Source organism: Saprolegnia parasitica, assembly GCF_000151545.1.
Source record: "Saprolegnia parasitica CBS 223.65 unplaced genomic scaffold supercont2.17, whole genome shotgun sequence".
Classification (NCBI taxonomy): Eukaryota; Oomycota; class Saprolegniomycetes; order Saprolegniales; family Saprolegniaceae; genus Saprolegnia; species Saprolegnia parasitica.
Genome location: NW_012156411.1, coordinates 323,530 through 341,736, shown reverse-complemented (window position 1 = coordinate 341,736; position 18,207 = coordinate 323,530). Strand labels below are relative to the sequence as shown.

Genomic DNA, 18,207 nt, shown 5'->3' with positions numbered 1-18,207 from the left:
ATGCATATAAATGGTGTGCTGGCACGGTATCCGGACGATCTTGGAGAGTCACGGGAGTTTAGTGTAGCCGCGATGGCGACCAAGGCCAAGCCGAGCAACAACAATGGCGCAAAGCTAATCAAGCACAAGTCGCTGACCGACGACGACCTCCTCAAGCTTGAGAAGATGGAGCTCTCGGACGACGAAGATGACTTTCAGTACACGAACGTCGACGTGCTCGACGACGACGAGGACGACGACGAAGAGGATTTCCAAACCGTCCTGCGCAATCTCAACAAGGCGCCCGAAGCGACCGACGCCGTGGTTGAGAAGGCGCCGTCGCCAATCCAGAAAGGCAACCATTTGCTTGCAGCGCCGGCGCGGCCCATGGCCACGAGCACCCAAGTCCGCCCGTCGGTCGTCGACGACTTCATCCGCAACTTTCTCATCAAGATTGCCATGCCACGCACGCTCGACACGTTCAACACCGAGTGGTACGAGCTCATGGCCAAAGGCAAGCTCAAGGAAGAGGACATTGGCGTCGTGCCGGACATCTACCTGCGCAACCAAGCGCTCGACGACCAAGTTTGTGCACCGCGATGCGATGGCTGAGGACGATGTGCGATCGTAGGTCAAGGCCTTGCGCAAGCAGCTCGACGAAACCAAGAAAATCACGGAAAAGGCCAAAGGTGGCTCAAAGTTTAGATACGTAGTCGTCTTTTTGTACTACGAGGTTCGTTTCTTAGGGACCTGGGACAAGTTTCGCCATCAGCGCGACGTGCACAAGATGCACCACCAGCGCGTCGTTCAGGAAAAGAACCTCCTCATGGACAAGATCAAGAAGCTTCGCAAGAACATCGCTGCGTACGAGCCGCTCCTCGCCGAGCTTCGGTCCAAGTACGAAGTCGCGATGAAGGAGAAGATGCTCATGCGCCTCGAGCGCGACCGCTGCATGGCCAAAGCCGACGCTTTGGTACGTCCTTACCATTTCACAAAGCATGTGCGTGCGTCCTAAATGATGCAACAGGAGGCCCAAGTGCGCGCACTCGAGCAAAAGGACTCCAAGTCCTCCAACTCCAAGACATCGCCGGCCAAGTCGGTCCTCGGTACCAAGAAGAAGAAGACGGACACCAAGCTGCCGGCCGAGAACGCCGTCAACCCGAACGCCGATAAGCGCTTTGACCCGATCCAGATCAAGCGCGTCGAGCTCGTCAAGACGTTCCAGGGCCACCTCAACTCGATCGCCGCCGTGGCCTTCCACCCCAAGAACCCCGTGCTGGCGACGGTCTCGGACGACGAGACGTGGAAGCTCTGGTCGATGCCCAACTGCGAACTCATCATGAGCGGCGAAGGGCACCGCGATTGGATCGCCAACGTCGAGTTCCACCCGCGTGGAACGCACATTGCAACGTCCTCGGGCGACAATACCGTCAAGATTTGGGACTTTGTCTCAGCCTCGTGCACGCTGACGCTGCAAGACCACGCGCACCCGGTTGGTAGTGGCGTCTCGATACGATTGGACAATATTGTCTAGGTGTGGGAAAGCGCGTTTCACCACGAAGGGGACTTTTTAGCGTCGTGCTCGATGGACCACACGTGCAAATTGTGGGATCTCGCGACGGGCAAGTGCCGCAAAACGTTCCGTGGCCACGTCGACTCGGTCAACAGCGTGTGCTTTCAGCCGTACACGGTCAACATCTGCACCGGGTCAGGCGACAAGACCATCTCGATCTGGGACATTCGGTACCACTTCTTATTCTCTTTTTTCATCTGCGATCGTGCAAGAACGATATATTGATATATTGATATATTTTAGGTCGGGGCTCTGCGTGCAGACCTTTTATGGCCACCAAAACACGTGCAACAGCGTCGCGTTCTCCATCACGGGCGATACGATCGCGTCCTGCGACGCGGACGGCTTTATCAAGCTCTGGGACGTGCGCATGGTGGCCGAGCGCGCGACCATTGACGGCGGCCAGCAGCCGCTCAACAGTGTCGCCTTTGACAAGAGCGGTGCTGTCGTTGCCGCGGCGAGCGACGACGGTACCATCAAGATGTGCAATGCCAAGACGTTCGAGTTCATCTCGGAGCTCCGAGGCCACAACGGCCCCGTCCAGGTACTGTATCGCAATTGGTTTCTTTTCTTGTATTTTCTTGTATCTTGTATTTTCTTGTATTTTTCTCATCATGTACGTGGTTTCTAGTCGGTCAAGTTTGATCCGGTCGGACGGTACATGGCGAGTGCGAGCTCCGACTGCACGTTCCGTCTCTGGACGTAATCCTACCTTGATGAACGCGACAATTGTGTACATAATTGTCATATGTCAACGACCGAGGTTACGGCGAGGCCACCGGCGCGCTGCGCAGCTTCTGATACCACTTTGGCGCCATCGCAGGTGTCGCTGGCTCGGTCGTCTTGGGTGGCGACGTCGCGTCGACGGGTGCTGCTGCACGTGCGAGCTTTTGTGTGTGTGCAGCACCATGGTCTTTAACGTGTCGAGTTCATGGCGGCGGCTGAGCAGTTGCTGAAGCTGCGCTTGCAGCGAGAGCTTGGCGTGGAGGAGATCGTTGGCGTCGGCTTGTTGTTGCTGCAGCGCCGCTTGCAACTGCGTAACCTGGTTTTGCCGCGCCTGGACCTCGTCTTGAAGTCCCTTGAGCTTTTCAATCTACGACATTCTCGAAAATCAATGCCTGCGAGGGGAAGAAGATAGATGTACGAGGTATTCCTGTGGCTGGTGCATGTGGGCCAGTTGGCGTTGCGCAGCGTCGAGCTCGCGAGCGACTTGGTCCCGCGCGCTCTCCAGCGAGGCGTACTCGCTCTTCATGCGCTGGATCGTCTGTTCACACTGGACAACTTTCTGAGCGAGCTGCACGCTCTGTTGAAACTATCCAAAACATATCAATCCACAACTTGATACATTGCAACAACAAAGACGAACGCGTCGTTTTGGAGCCGTCGGGATCATGGCAAACGTTGACGCCGTCGCGTCATCGGTGGGTTCCGGAAGTGCACCCGCTTGAAGAATCGCGTGGTCCATGTCGACTTCCAACGTTTCGTACGCGCGGAGCTTGTCGCGCTAGATCCATACACTTGATATTTTGATACCAATCGATCCTACGAACGTAGCTCGCCACGTCAAGTCGCAGCTGCGCCATCTCCTTGGCCGACTGCATCTCGAGTTTTTGAAATTCTGCCTTGTGGACGTCGACCTGCACCGACTTTGAGACAGGTTGTTTGCGATTCAAGGTACCTTTTGCTTGAGCATGTCGACTTCCAAGTGCGCGAGCTGGAGGTGCTGGGATTTCTCTTCATAGTTGCGGCTCAATTGCGCGAGCTACAGGTGTCTTTCCTATCATGCGAATCGGAACCGCGCGCACCTCGAAATGTTTGATCTTGAGCTCGTTGCGCACTTCGGCGACGCTGGTCGTAAACTGCGCATCGAGGCGCGTGAGCTCGAGCACCTTGTCTTCGTACGCGCGCTGGAGGTCGGCAAAGCGCTTGTTTGCATGCTCGAGCTGCTGCTGCGCGTCCTGGCGGGCGTCGCGCAGCATTCGGTTCTCGCGTTCAAAGAGCGTCTTGCCGCTGTCCCGCAAAGCGTCCATCTCCTTCTTCGCCACGTCTTGGAGCTTCGTGAGCTCCACGTGCATGCGGTGCTGGCATATGTATCAAGTAATTTGCTTGCATGGTTAGTACGTGTACCTCGAACACCTCGAACAAGGTCTTGCTTTCTTCCCTGGCGTCGTTGACTTGCTGTAGAAAGGTCTCTTTCGAGAGCTCGAGACGGCGCACGGTGGCCTGCGTGCTTTGCAGCTCGTCCCGGAGCTGCCGAACCTTGTCTTCATGGCGTGCGTTGTCCTTTGCTAGGTACTCCTTGTCGACGAGCACCAGCGACAGCTTTTGCTCGATCTGCTCCTTCTCCATCTACACGACCCCATAAAAGACAAGGTGTCTCATTTACACAGGACCTTGCTCGCGTCGCGCGCTTGTACGGCAAGCGCCAGCTGCGCCTCAAGCTCGCGAAGCTGGGACGCGACGGCCTCCGGCACGCCTGGTGCAGGTGTCGCCGGCGTGCGCAGGGCGTTGAGCTCCTGCACGTTGGCGTGGAGCTGCTTGACTTGTCGCTCGAGTTCGGTCCGCGTCGTCTCGGACAGTTCCAGCTCGCGTTGCACCGCGTCGTACTTGCGCTGCCATGTGCGTTGCTCGGCCTGGCATGCGTTGGACTTGGCTTCGAGGCTGGTGTTGGCCTCTGTCAGCGACGCGACGTGGCGGTTGGCTGCCTCCGTGGCCGCGATCGCCGGCTCGACGAGCTCGAACGCCTTCATTTGAACAAATTCGACCAGCGTGAGAGCGTCGTGGCTCTGGCGCTGGAGCTACAGGCCATTGGTCTGCGATTGCAGCGTCGGCGATTCCGTCACCAGTACCTGCTTTGCGAAAGGTTCGGGAATGCGCAAGTCGAAAAACTGAGCTTTCTCCGCTTTGAGTCGATGCTCGAGGATGCGAAGCTGTGTCTCCAATGCTGTCTTCTCGGTCTGTAGCTGGCTCGCCTCGTTGCGATACCGCACCTAATACAGATAGGCCATGCAGTCGTCCAATATACGACATGGAGACGCACTTGAAGCGAGGCAAGCGAATCTTGGAAAGACCTTCGCTCGGTGCTCAGCGCGGCCTGCGCTTGCTTCTTTTCTTCAAGCGCAATCGCGAGCTGACCGCGAACCTTGTCGACTTGGATCTCGTAGAATCGACGCATGGTCTCGTCCGTGCGGTGTGGCACGCCGGACCGAGGCGGTAGCTTCGTGGGTAGCGCTGTGCGCAGCGCCAGGTCAAACGACTGGGCGACGTTGCGAGGCGGCGCGGGCGATGCGGCAGGCGTCGACATGGGCGTGTTGTCGAACGAGTGCGGCAGCGAGAGCGAGCTGCTGTCGTCGCTGCGGTGGCCGTCGCTGCTCGAGTTGACGTTGCGCCGCAGCCCGAGCTGCGAGGCCAGCCAGTCGGCGGACATTCTCGCTGCTGCTGCTGTGGCCATCGCGGTCTTCGTCATCGTCGAGGTCGTCGAGGTTCATCGACGTGGCCGATGGGGCCTTGGATGCTGCGGATGCCATGATGTTCGAAAATCTTGGATTTGATTCTGACGCCTTGGATTGGTCAAAAGTCACGACGCAGGATTGGCTTATTTTGGCTAGCCGTAGACACGTTTGATTGGACATGCCAAGGATCGATGAAACGGATTGGCTGAAGCAAGGGCATATTTATTTACCCTTGGCTGAATATCGAAGACCTCTTCGTGCATAAATATGTATATCAAGCAGACTCGTGGCCCTTGTCGCTGTAGCTGTTGGCAGCAATCGTATTGTCGTATTGAAAGAATGGCGTTTGAGATTCTGGGGCGCACGGCTTGGGTTTATCGTGTGTGGTTGGCTCTCGCGGTATCTTGCTCTGACTTCGCGGCCCCTAACCTTGAAGGAGACAAAGTTCGATGGGATAATGTCAAACACCGGTACAGGTAATGGCTCGAACCAAGCATGTTAGATGATGTTAGTTACCCATGTTCCATCAGTCGCTGCCAAGATGGTCAAAATCGCGGTCTCTCGATTCCATTGTTGGAAGCCTTCGATCAGCATGTCGTTGAAGGCACAAAATGTGCCTCACTGGCTTGGTGTTTTATCCTTATCCGGAATTTTGTTGCCCGGTCTGGTGCTCGGCCGTTTGTCGATCTCATTTCAACTTCGACTTTAAAACTAAGTCTCTTGTTTCGATCTATATGAATAGAGAAAGGCCCAAGGAGCCCAAAAACATAAGAATAGTGCTCGTAGCGTGCTTACAGCGTGTGCTATGCGCCGTTCAAGTGGCTCACGAAACGCAGTTTCAATGTATCAGTGTATCAATCGACGTTGTTGTGCAAACGCGGCTGGCGCACGCTGTAGGTACATTTTTGGTTTTTGGGCTTCCTGCTGAGCGTGCTACAATGGTATGCACCGATGCACCGCATTCGAGGGCTATCCAATCATGCAAACGGGGCCGAAAATGGTAGCAAACCGAGCTTGGCCATGGGACGAGCTTGAAGCGTAGAGGCGCTGCAGGACGCCAGTGCAATTCGTTTCCACACGTTCGGAGCTACGTAAAGCCATCTTGTGAGCGGATACAACGTTGCCGTTGCTGTGGTTGCGACGCGAGTCGTATTTAACGCAGAAAGAGCTTCTTTCGGAAGAGCGCCCAGATTCGCCGCAGCTGCTCGCGACAACTTGCAGTCTTGCCGGCGCCGAACAAGATGGTGCGACTGAGCACATAAGAAGCTATGTCTTGTTCCCACGAGTACATCTTGCAAGCAACGTACTAGTAGTGCTGAGAAGAAGCCCCGTCTCAATCTACCTGAACGGTTTTGACGACCAAGTCGAGGCCATCCTGCTCGATAAGCCATGCCTACCTTCAACGGCACTGTCTCTTAGCACGGTATTGCATTCCTGCAGCCTCGATCTCAGGGTCGCTCGTCGCGCTTGGCGCCTAGAGCTCCCAACGTGTATATAAATCTTTATGCGTAAAAAGAAAACAAGGAATATCACTATCTATGCACTAGACTATAACCTATGTACTCGACGATTAGTACGAAGTGTAGTACGCCTCTGTTGGATGGCATCCTCGCACGGCCGGTTTGTTGATGCACACTCGCATTTCGCTGCCTGCGCTGCTCGCATCCCTCTTTTTGTCACAAAAACGCACGACGTCTCCCACTTGACAACTGTATGATAAAAACTTCGATTGCTTTACTTCGAGGCCGTTCCCTGCTCTGCCATTTTTGATCGAAAGACGATGGCCAACGAGGTCGCGGCCTCCTCCAGCAGCAGCGCCGACGACGCAGCGCTCCTGCACAAGAAGGCCAAGAAGCGAATGTACGACCGGCGCCAGCAGATGAAGAAGCGCGCCGAGCTCAGCCGGCTCCAAGCGCTCGTGACCGACCTCGAGGGCCAGTCCGAGAAGCTCCAGTACCTTCGGAAGGGCCTCCTGCCGTGGAAAGACGTGGCGATCGCACTCAGCCGTGAGTCGATGCTCGCGATCGACGCCAATGTGAGCCTGAAGCAGAACATCCGCCACTACGAGCGGCTCGCGGCCCACCTCTCGAAATGGGTCTACGACATGACGGCCATCAGCGTACGCTCATGTGTCCTCATGATGCATGGCCTCATGCACGCTTGTAGCGCGCGCCGCCGTCGCTCGCGGTTGCGTGTCGCCAGACATCGCTGCCCATGCGCGATGCGTCCCGCCACTTGGGCTTCGACTGGATCACGCGGCAGCTCTTTTACAATATGCCCCGCTTCCTCGACGAGAGCAAGCTGCCGGTCTCGCTCGAGCCGTACTTCTCGGTGGACATTGCGCCTGTCGACGACACGTACCTCATGACGAGCTACCACCAGCGCGTCGAGGACGTCACGCTGCAAGAGATGCGCGCGTACCTGCTCTCGTCCGTGTTGCACATGCCCGGCTACGACCTGGTACCGTTCCATGACACTGAAACTGCAAGTCCAAATGGCGTGTTTTTAGACGCTCGACGAGACCGACCACGATATGGTCTATCGACGCTACCAGGTGCCCTACTGCAGCGGCCAAGCCCACTACTACGAAAACACACTCATGCGCGAATTCGTCGAAGAGAACCGTGTGACCATGGTCGTCCAGACAGTCTCGGAAGATGAAAAGTACCCCAACCAAGACGTCCGGCGCGACTGGCTGCAATGGTGCTACATGCATTCAAGTTGCGTGTTATCTGACAGAAGATGCGGTAGGGTCGTGGCCGAGCGCGTAAGTCCAACGCAAACCGTCATGAAGCTCGGGACGGTCGCCACCGGCGTGCGCGATGGCAACGGCTTCTTGCCCGTCGAGACGACGTCGACGTTCCGGAACGAGCTCATTGGCATCTCGGACCCGATCGTGCGCGACGATGTGTACCGCCGCTGTGTGCGCGAGCACGTGCACCGCAGCCACGCAGCCGACGTGGCTGAGTTCCAAGCCTTTCTGCGGCAGCACCGCTGTCGGTCGTTGCAGTAGGGTTGGGTGTACTGCTATCTGTCGTCTGTCGTGTATGAATTCCAGTTGTTTATTGTCATTGACGTCAGTGGAAGGAAGAATATTGTGGATGCAAACTGTGGCCGCTGTCGTTTGAGTTTAGGGTTCAGGGTGCGTTTGGTGAGTGCGTCCGCGGAAATGTCGATGCCACGAGGATAAGTTGTCGGTTGTGTACTAGTCGACACAGGGGTACATAATAGTATGTACCCCTGAGTCGACAGTACCAACTTGCCAAAGAATTGAGGTCCTTATCGATACGGTAGCTACCTCGTAGTCCTTGGAAAGGCTAGTAGAGCCAAGCTCAAGTCAGCGTTCTGACGCAGATATCAGCTACGACGAGGCGGACGAAACATCAATTGCGAACTTTTGACGGCTTCTACAGCTGTCGCCGCCGTCATCGTTGGTAGGTGATCGCGCAGGAATCAGAGGGAAGCGAAACGCATCATTATCCAACCCTCGTCTATTCACCTTGGTACCTGACATCGCTCGCACGCTACCCATGTACACCCATGGCTCCATGATAGTACGGTGGACGACACATGAGTCCACGAAGGTAGCGGTGATGGCCCGGGGTGATTTGCATGCAATCTCTTGGGTCCTGATCGGCCAAGAACGTACGGATCCACCAAGCAGTGACTTGAACTGCAAAGCGGTAGGACCTAGGTATAATATCTTCTTCGATGTCGACTTGACCATCACGTGCATGTCCCCTTCTGCTCGCTTCTACATTTGGTACCACAGGCATCTTCGGTGCAACGTTTCTGTCGCATCTTGTTCCAAGCGCTTGCGTACGTGGACGGGACAGCTCGTCTCTCTACTGCGCAGTACAGTAGTATCCGAGTAGGACCGGTATCCATCTCACGTAAGCGGCGGTTGTTTACTCCTTCGCTCATTCTTGCAAGAGAAGTCGATGGTTGAAACAAATGCGGCATACAAAACGAAGCTGCGATTTTTTAAGTTATAGAGTTGGCCGAGATTAGGGATGTGGTTGCTGTTGACGCGCGAGGCGCTCGCGCATGTTGAGGACGATTTGCTTTTGTGTCTCGATCGACGACTGCATGCGCTCAAAAAACGGGTCGTCGAGCGTCTTGGTGGCCGCGACAACCGCGGTCACGGTCGGCTCGTTGGCAGTCGTTGGCACCTCCCGTCGACTCAACCCCGGCGACGTATGATGCAATCCCGAGGCGACAAGAGTGTTTTCGCCCGTCAGCGCATGCGCCTTGGACCGACGCGGCCGCTCCGAGTGTGCGAGCTGCTGCGCCATATTTGTCTTGTGGCTCGGCGAGTGTACCACGGCATAGCTCGGCTGGCGGGCGCTGCCGACAAAGCACCGTTTGCAGTAGTCGTCTTTGGACACGAACGGCGCGAGCTTGGTCACGAGCGGTCGCGGCACTTGTACGATGCAGTGCGCGCACATGACGTCGCCGCACGCGCGGCAGTTGTACCGGGCCTTCAAGCCCGAGATCTTCGTGTCGCAGGCCACACAGCGGCCGTGGTCTTGGTGCCTTTTGGCCGGCCCGTCGGCCGCGACGCGTAGCAAGAGCCGCTTTTGCTGCAAGAAGCGAGGGAACTTGTGGCAGAGACCGCCGTACTTGATCATGTGCTTGTTGAAGAGGAAGGCGGGTACGACGCCGCCGGGGTTCATGAATGCAAGGTGCATGGAGGCGACGTCGCCCGACGGCATCTCGGTGTAGACAAAGATCGCCTTGATGTACATCCGGACAACGTGCGGTTGCACCGGGTAGCCTTCGAGGTAGCTCGAGTCGCGCACGATGAGCAGTGTCCGGTGGCCGGCCGCGTCCACCGCCGTCGCCATGTACTAGACGGCATTGTCAACTCCTTTGACGGTGCCAGCTAGTATGGTATACCTCAAAGTAGACGATGTCGCGGCCGTCGGTAAAGCCACTGCCCGGGATGTTGAGCTTCTTGTACTTGACGCCAAACCACTGGAACGGGTCGCGGGTCGAGGCGGTCACCGATGTGTGCAAGATGGCAGCGTCGCGAAAGTCGTCGCCGTAGTACAAGGCCATTTCGACGCGGAATGCGTCGTTGGACGACGCGTGCTGGAGCTCACCCACCTCGTCCAAGCGCATCGGCAGCGTGTTGAGCACGAGGAGCTCGTTGAAGGACGAGTTGTCGGCGCGCCGCGTGTAGACGCGGCCGATTTTGGTGCTGGCGAGCTTGAAGCCGTCGTCAACCGCTTGCGTGTCGCGCGAGATGGGAGGGCACTGTCGGGCCATGTAGTCCAACGCGGTCGCCTGCATCTCGGCTTGGATGCGCAGCGCCTCGCTGCCCTCGACATGCCACTCCATAGTCTCGTTGTTCAAATGCAAAAATGTGCCCCTGCGTCAAAGGGCAACTTGCGTTGGAAAGTGCAATTTCGCGAAACCAGCTGGTCCTGCACCGTGTATTTTTTTCGGGAGCGCGTCTGGTCGGACGCGCTGTTGCATCAACATTGTCTAGTACACCCCGCGACTGTACGAACGACTATGGTGGTGGATGGACTTGGCCTCACGTGGACGCCGCCCGCGTCTTTGCTCTGGGTGGCCAAGGACAGACCGAATACACTATGACCTCGAGGGCCTTCGTTCCAAGCTTCTACAGTGTAGGATGCGGGTAAGACGCAAGTAGCCGTGGCGCAATCCGCAGAGGCCTGTGTTCGTTCGGAGGAACGAGTAGCTCGAGGATGAGATGCCGGCGTCGAGAGCTTTGGTGAAATCGATTACAGTACTGCACCTGGCGTACGAGGCAGTGGATGATGCCATCTTGGTCCAGGTGCGAGACGTAGAATGGGATGTTGCAGTTGTGCCCACATAAGACACATGGAATACGCCAAGCTAGTAGTATGGGGCACGACGCGAGCGACCTGGGCGCCGTGTGCAGAGATAGTCGACGTTTCGGCTTCGTCTCACGCGCCCTCACGTTATCAGACGCCTCTGTCGAGTTACTCGCTGCTTACTGATATCGTTTCTTCTGGATGCACGCGCCGTCCATCGCATAAGACTGCGAGTGCATTCGCACGAGACCGAGCAAGGTTCACCAGCAGCGTCGAGCCCACCATTTTGTCCTTGCTTTGCTTTCTAGAAAGGCAACCGGACGGATGCCATTCCTTGTACCACTCACTCGTCTTTGAGTGCGCTCGCCTTTCAACGACCTCATAACTTCCTACTAGTACTTGGTACTAGAGTACGACAACTCGTCGGTCGATGCTACATTTCTCCATCTCTCGTGGCCGATATCGCAGGTTCACGAGTCGAGCCCCATGGCGGCACCTGCCTCGACAGCTCGGTGCACGACTATTTACACACCTACTTTCCCAAACGCTTCGCCCATGCTTCGAACCGCAGACCACCACCCATCGTCACGTCTGCTGGCCGAAGCATCTGCCGTTGGTCGTGGGTGACCACGTCTACAGCAGCCCCCAAAACAGTAATCAACGCGTCGCTGTTACCACGCCTACTAGATAGCATCTTATCGCATCTTATAGTGCACGCCAAGTAGAAAAGCATCTTTTCGAGAAGGCGCCGAGACCTTTATTAGGGCGCGAAGGTCACCACGGTGTGGAACTCGCCATTCTCGCCCATGAGGTCAATGTGCGGCGGCACCTTGGACGGGATGTACGCGTCGCCAATGGAGAGGCGACCGTGGACCCGGTCGTCGTCGACGGCCGAGTAGCGCACCGTCGCGCGCAGCGCCGCGCACGCAGCGTCCAACGCTGGGATCAGGTCGGTCGCCATGTCGCGCGCCCAGAGCGGGCTGCGTAGCGTATACTCGGCAAAGGTTGCATCGCGCCACGCCTTGACGTCGGCCAAGTGCAAGTCGCCAAACACGAGGCATCCAATACGACCCGGCGAGGGCACGTGCTTGGTCGTGAGCTCGAGAAGCGCGTCTTTGACGCACTGGGTGTAGTTGCTCCCTGTCGGCGTCTACATCATCATCCTCGTCGTCAGTAGACTGCGTCTTTAAAGGAATCGCAGTACCGCCACGAGAAAGAGCGGGAGGTTCAGCGCTTTCGCTTGCTCGACAATCGTGCGGGGCGCAATGTTTTGAATTGGCAAAATGTTCTCGTCTGGATTGTACGTCGAGAGCAGCACGACGTCTTGGTGTGGCTGGCGCGTCGCCACGGTATCAACGAGCGCGAGGAGAGAGTCTTTGCCGCCACTCCAGAAGACCACAATCGTCTCGGTGGCCGCACCCCGCGATGGCTTCTTGTAGCCGAGTCGGCTCCCGCCCATCGGCTTTGGCGCTTTCAAAAAGACAGACGACGCGAGCTTGTTCGTGGCGTCGCCGAGGTGTTCGATCGGGACGTTGACGTGGCCATATGGGCAGTGGCGGCACCGGTTGCCGCAGCACGCTTGGCGCTCCTTCAGGTACCACGCTGTAAAGACTCCGTACCCCGTCGCCGGGTCCTCGTACCGCGCTGCGTGCGCGTCGCACGCCGCTTGGTGTGCGGCATCGATCTTGTCCTGGACCGACGAGACAACAGGCGTCTTTGGCGGTGCATAGCGCTCGAAGGGAAAGGCCGAGACCGCGGTCATCGCTTCGATGCCCGACGGCGCCGGGATTAAATGCACGAGCCACTCGAGCGCATCCAAGAGCCGATTCGTTGGGCGGTTGAACATTTGGTTGCCGTCGACGACAAAGACGTTGTTGGCCGCCACGGCCGGCGACGACGTCCACCACGCAGGCAGCGGCTTGGACGCGAGCTCGCGCTTGGCCACGTCGCGGTCGAGGCCGCAGAGCGCGACGACAATGATGTCGGCGGGCTCCAGCGAAGACGGGTCGAGGATTTTGCCGCTTTGGGTCGGGACAGCGCCCCCGGCGAGCTCGACCATTTCGGCGGCCCAGCCTTTTACCACAAAGAGCGGCGAGAGCCACTCGACAATGTAGACGATCGGTGGTGTGGCGCGGTGGGTGGCGGCGGCGGCGAGCGCGGCTTGTCGGGCGTGGTTGGCGGCCACGACGGCATCCGCAGCCTCTTGGAGCTGGAGTGCGTCGCCGAGAAGCCGCACCGAGTCGTCGAGCGCATTGGGCAGCGTCCGGCTGTTGACCAAGAGGATCTGCGTCGGGTGGTCGCCGTTGCTCACGGCGCATGCAACACTCGGCTTGTCGATCGAGCACACCTTGCAGACATCTTGCACCTACATGCCATGCAAGAGCGTTGACGTGGAGGGCAAAGGCAATGTCGTCGTCGTACGAGGATGAGGTCGGCGCGCAGCGAGAGCAAGGTCGCCGTGTCGATCTCGTATAGCGAGTTGTCGGTCTGTAGCAATGCAAGGACTTCGTTGTGCACGTCTTCGCACGTTGTGAACGTCGTGCGCGGCTTGGTCAACACGGGCACGGACGCATACGACGCAGGGTAGTCGCACTCGTGCGACCGCCCGACCAGCGTCGGCAGGGACGCCGATGGCATGCCCAGCGCCGTCGCGGCCGCGAGGATGCTCGCCAGCTGCTCGGTGGCCGACGGCAGAAGAGAGATCACGCGCAGCGGGGCAGAGGACGCACGCGTCGTCGACATGGTGGAACAGAACCGAACGAGTGCCCGCGGCCGCAGCATCCAACTGGCGAAGCTGCATACAGCATACAAAACGAGAGGCGAAAAATGCATATTTACGCCGGATTTTGTCACGGCAAAGTGCCCTTTCTGGCCAAGACCGTCAGGCAAAGATCGCCTCCATGGCCAAGTGCAATCTGCGAGATACATCGTCCGGCAGCTCCCAAGGATGTCGACGGAATGCTATGCAGAGTGGGCACGGGCTGTATGTCGGCCCACAACGGTATGCAGGAAGCAGGAGCGTTGTAGGTAGTCTCTTCTAGTGTCGACCTTCGAGATCGTGTGGACTGTCGAGCAGATAGTTTTGCTCTTTTCATAACAATCGCCCGAGGCAACCTCACTTGCAACGCACGCTCTCGTAATACCGATGACCAAGCAACACGACGATTGCTCGTGCGCAAGTCGCGTACGATTACCGAAGAAATCGATATGAAGTTTCATTCAAAATGCCAAAGAGGATCGGGTTAAAAGTATGCGCGATCGACATCGACGTCCGAGAGACCCTTTTTCACTTGCGACGGAGGTGGAAGCGGCGGACATTTGAAGAAGCTGCGCCAGCGACAGCTTGTGCGACGGTGGCAACAGCGGCTCCGTTGCGCTCGTCGCCATTGAGGTTGTGCTCAGCGGCCACCTGCCATCCTTCTCGGATGGCTCCAGCGATGGTCGTCACCAAATCGACAGCAAGAGTACAAAAAAAAGTGTACTACCATATGGAATTTATGTACTCTTGATCGATAGTCACGTTGGGGCACTCGTCGGCAATGAAATCGCTGCCATTGGCTGCGCGATAGAGATCGACACCGAGAAGCGTGATGGACGGTCCATGGCTCCAATACGGCAGCTTTGGTGTCACTTGCGCAACCTGCTCGGCCATTGCAGTCCCACAGCAACACCCACGCACGTGGTCTGGCAGATACACGTTGTTGTGCAGAGCGACATTGCCGCAGCTCACTGTATCTGTGATCGCAGCTGCCGCTGCCCACTGAGCCATCGATGGCATGCGCAGGAGACTCAGATCGACAGAAACGGGATCCGGAGGGGCTACTGCCACGGTTATTGGGTTGCAGTCGATTGATCGATCGACCATTCGCGACCCCTAGCCCTGATTCAAACCAGAGAATAAGTTCATTTTGCGTTTGTATTGAACGGGATACTTGCCTTCGCGCCGCTTGTGGACACCTCATCCTCGTTCGACCGTCGACACGCGCTTGAAGCGGCGAGCCCTCGTTCGATATAAAACAGAGCACTGGGTGTGTATCGCATGCAAAACGCAAGACATCATAAAATGTAGGTGCCATGCAACCGAGCGCTGGTGTTCAATTCGCATTGCGCCCCGTCCCGAGCCCGGCTCGTCCCACGTCGTCTTCTCGACCATTGATGGCGAGTCTGCTTCTTTTGAATCCGTACGCATGACTACCCCAGCGCCCTCAGCGAAGTTCACCGTCATGCGCAGCCGCGTCACGGAGGCTGGTCTAATGGCTGCGATCCACGAGTTCAAGCGGCGCGAGGCTAACGGTGACGGCGACGACCTGCTCATTGCCCAAAACGTGCTTCTCCGCCGCTGGCTGGACGGTCCTTATTCCAGTGGCGCGGTCTTCCGAGCGACGTACGATGGCGACGTCATTACCAAGACGACCCGCGGCGACATTTACATGACTGAGGTGCCTGGCGAAGTGCACCAAGAGTCCATCGCGCGAATTTACATCGCCCTCGATACCGCCTTGGCGGGAACGCCGTTGAAGTGCGTCAAGGGCGTCGATTACAACCATGCTGGCTACGTCCGCCGACCCGACCTCGCGATTCGACCAACGCACGCGGTCCTCGGCGACGCCATCAGCACTCTGCCCCGCTGCATGATCGAGGTCACCGTCACGCACCGCACATCATTCCATCGGCACGACCGAGATACGCGCGCGCTTTTCCGCGAGTTTCCCCCGCTCCAGACAGTCCTTGTCCTCGTCCTCTACCCGTTGCGGGACGCGGCGACGCTTGATCCGAACATGAACCCCATCTTGGCGCAGATGCCTGCGCTCGCTGTGCTCTACCGTCGTCTTGGCAACGACATTGCAATCACGGATGCCATGAGCTGCGGCAACGTTGCTCTTGACGATGGCGTGCACCTCCCAGGGCACGTGGATGTGCGCAACGAGGTCGATGCGATGGCTGCCGAGCTGCCGCAAGTCGTCGAGCGCCAGCCGCATGACCACGGACCTTCCATTACGCTGCTCGGCGACGATCTGTACCGCGCCGCAGATGGACACGGCCATATCATTCAGGGCTTGCTCCCCGACTACCCCGTGTATTTGGCAACGACGATCGCCGCAGCGATTCGAACAGGATACGAAGAAGCAGCCCAGGCCAACGGCCTCGCCGCATACGCTGCCGCACAAGCTGCTGCACAAGCGGCTGCCGAGCAAGCAGCCGCTGCGGCACCGAATGTCGGTCGCCACAACCAGCGGTACAACCTCCGTCCTTGAATTAGCACCTTCCAGGCATCATTGTAGCATTCTCGATTTTTTGTGATGTTGGTCAATGACCATTCGTTTTCGTGAATATTGTCGTAGGGAAGCGCCGATGTGTTGTGTATATCTATAGCACAACGCACCGGCTTGCTTGTCGCGGATCCGACCAAGAGACTGAGCATGCCAGGTGTCTTGAAACACGACACGAGCGCACGCATTCACTTCCTTTAGGGAGCGCCGACGCTCGCTTTTCCTGCCGACATGACGTGGCGGCACCTTGCGGCTGACCGTTACACCCGTTGGCTCGATGGACCATATCTTTATCCGGATCCAAGGTAGGTCGAATGAAGTCTCCGCGTCGTACCATCCTCCTACACCTTTGACGGGTCATGTTCTGCCGCACCGATGGCCGCAACGGTGCGACGCGGTGGCTGCTGGTGCACAAGACGACCGTGCTTACAGTATTTATGAAAAACAAACGAAATGCGAAGTTAGAGGAGAAACGGAAACGAGAAATGCTACGATGATGCCTGGGAGGTCTTCTTTCAGTGGCGGAGGTTGAAGCGGTGGTTGCGGCGTCCCACATTCGGTGCCGCAGCGGCTGCTTGCTCGGCAGCAGCTTGTCCAGCAGCAGCAAGTGCGGCGAGGGCGTTGGCTTGGGTTGCGACGTTGTATCGCACGCGGATGGCTGTGGCGATCGTTGTCGCCAAATACACGGGGTAGTCGGGGAGCAAGCCCTGAATGATATGGCCGTGTCCATTTGCGGCGCGGTACAGATCGTCGCCAAGCAGCGTAATGGAAGGTCCGTGGTCATGCGGCTGGCGCTCGACGACTTGCGGCAGCTCGGCAGTCATCGCATCGACCTCGTTGCGCACATCCACGTGCCCTGGGAGGTGCACGCCTTCGTCAAGAGCAATGTTGCCGCAGCTCATGGCATCCGTGATTGCAATGTCGTTGCCAAGACGACGGTAGAGCACAGCGAGCGCAGGCATCTGAGCCAAGATGGGGTTCATGTTCGGGTCCAGCGTCGCCGCGTCCCGCAACGGGTAGAGGACGAGGACAAGGACTGTCTGGAGCGGGGGAAACTCGCGGAAGAGCGCGCGCGTATCTCGGTCGTGCCGATTGAACGATGTGCGGTGCGTGACGGTGACCTCGATCATGCAGCGGGGCAGAGTGCTGATGGCGTCGCCGAGGACCGCGTGCGTTGGTCGAATCGCGAGGTCGGGTCGGCGGACGTAGCCAGCATGGTTGTAATCGACGCCCTTGACGCACTTCAACGGCGTTCCCGCCAAGGCGGTATCGAGGGCGATGTAAATTCGCGCGATGGACTCTTGGTGCACTTCGCCAGGCACCTCAGTCATGTAAATGTCGCCGCGGGTCGTCTTGGTAATGACGTCGCCATCGTACGTCGCTCGGAAGACCGCGCCACTGGAATAAGGACCGTCCAGCCAGCGGCGGAGAAGCACGTTTTGGGCAATGAGCAGGTCGTCGCCGTCACCGTTAGCCTCGCGCCGCTTGAACTCGTAGATCACAGCCATTAGACCAGCCTCCGTGACGCGGCTGCGCATGGGAACAAACGGGATCGAGGCGGCCATGTCCTTCGACTCTTTCAAGAATACCAAAATGCGCTTGCACTGCAGAATAGATATACTAGTAGTATGGGACATGGCGCAACAAAACGAATTTATATTTGACAGGACATGACCCGTCAAAGGGACAGGACGATGGATGGCACGACGAACCGGATTTTATTCCAGCTGCCTTGGATCCGATATGGTCCACCACCAAGCAAGATACGCCAACAGATGTAATTGCCAACTGCGAGGTGCCGCCACGTCATGGCGGAGGAAGGATGCCACGCCCACAAAATTAGCGAATACTAGTAGAACGCAATGGTGGGATGTCCGCCAGCGCCACACACTAGCCGTTCAAGCTGCTACCAAAGCCGCTGCTGCGTTTGTCCCTGTCGCTATTGAAAAATGCAATCTTGGAAGTATACCCGTTGGTGTACGTACATACAGCATTTTGGCGCGGCTGCATGACGTCGAAGATGTGGTAAATGGCGTATAGAATACCGTAATTTGATGAAGTGGCTGGCTGTCTTTGTGCACTTCAAGTCGACGACGAGTGCCAAAGCATGTCTAGCATTGCACACG

The 18,207-nt window shown here is 57.5% G+C and overlaps 7 protein-coding genes across 7 annotated transcripts; 3 read left to right on the top strand and 4 right to left on the bottom strand.

The window, feature by feature from the left end:
• The first annotated feature begins 53 nt into the window (after positions 1-53).
• SPRG_05598 (hypothetical protein) lies at positions 54-2,289 on the top strand. Its single transcript, XM_012344315.1, has 7 exons — positions 54-564; positions 611-668; positions 726-952; positions 1,007-1,471; positions 1,514-1,722; positions 1,796-2,096; positions 2,184-2,289. The coding sequence occupies exons 1-7, from the start codon at positions 73-75 to the stop codon at positions 2,256-2,258; spliced, it is 1,827 nt and encodes a 608-aa protein (XP_012199705.1). The 5' UTR covers positions 54-72; the 3' UTR covers positions 2,259-2,289.
• On the bottom strand, positions 2,140-5,096 carry SPRG_05597 (hypothetical protein). Its single transcript, XM_012344314.1, has 11 exons — positions 4,593-5,096; positions 4,402-4,542; positions 3,946-4,350; positions 3,680-3,901; positions 3,358-3,633; positions 3,231-3,314; positions 3,103-3,189; positions 2,919-3,056; positions 2,697-2,864; positions 2,460-2,645; positions 2,140-2,394 (listed from the first exon to the last, which is right to left on the bottom strand). Exons 1-11 carry the CDS (start codon positions 5,016-5,018, stop codon positions 2,317-2,319), a joined length of 2,211 nt encoding a protein of 736 aa, XP_012199704.1. The 5' UTR covers positions 5,019-5,096; the 3' UTR covers positions 2,140-2,316.
• Positions 5,097-6,774: 1,678 nt separating this feature from the next.
• Positions 6,775-8,017, top strand: SPRG_05596 (hypothetical protein; the record flags this gene model as incomplete). Its single annotated transcript, XM_012344313.1, has 4 exons — positions 6,775-7,123; positions 7,171-7,464; positions 7,514-7,707; positions 7,756-8,017. Exons 1-4 carry the CDS (start codon positions 6,785-6,787, stop codon positions 8,015-8,017), a joined length of 1,089 nt encoding a protein of 362 aa, XP_012199703.1. The 5' UTR covers positions 6,775-6,784.
• Positions 8,018-8,980: 963 nt separating this feature from the next.
• Positions 8,981-10,411, bottom strand: SPRG_05595 (hypothetical protein). The gene is made up of 2 exons (XM_012344312.1): positions 9,904-10,411; positions 8,981-9,854 (listed from the first exon to the last, which is right to left on the bottom strand). Exons 1-2 carry the CDS (start codon positions 10,345-10,347, stop codon positions 9,012-9,014), a joined length of 1,287 nt encoding a protein of 428 aa, XP_012199702.1. The 5' UTR covers positions 10,348-10,411; the 3' UTR covers positions 8,981-9,011.
• Positions 10,412-11,476: 1,065 nt separating this feature from the next.
• Positions 11,477-13,597, bottom strand: SPRG_05594 (hypothetical protein). Its single transcript, XM_012344311.1, has 3 exons — positions 13,233-13,597; positions 12,016-13,176; positions 11,477-11,961 (listed from the first exon to the last, which is right to left on the bottom strand). The coding sequence occupies exons 1-3, from the start codon at positions 13,590-13,592 to the stop codon at positions 11,572-11,574; spliced, it is 1,911 nt and encodes a 636-aa protein (XP_012199701.1). The 5' UTR covers positions 13,593-13,597; the 3' UTR covers positions 11,477-11,571.
• Positions 13,598-15,034: 1,437 nt separating this feature from the next.
• SPRG_05593 (hypothetical protein) lies at positions 15,035-16,066 on the top strand (the record flags this gene model as incomplete). The annotated part of the gene is made up of 1 exon (XM_012344310.1): positions 15,035-16,066. One exon carries the CDS (start codon positions 15,035-15,037, stop codon positions 16,064-16,066), a length of 1,032 nt encoding a protein of 343 aa, XP_012199700.1.
• A 530-nt stretch (positions 16,067-16,596) lies between these two features.
• SPRG_05592 (hypothetical protein) lies at positions 16,597-17,646 on the bottom strand (the record flags this gene model as incomplete). Its single annotated transcript, XM_012344309.1, has 1 exon — positions 16,597-17,646. One exon carries the CDS (start codon positions 17,644-17,646, stop codon positions 16,597-16,599), a length of 1,050 nt encoding a protein of 349 aa, XP_012199699.1.
• Positions 17,647-18,207: the final 561 nt, after the last annotated feature.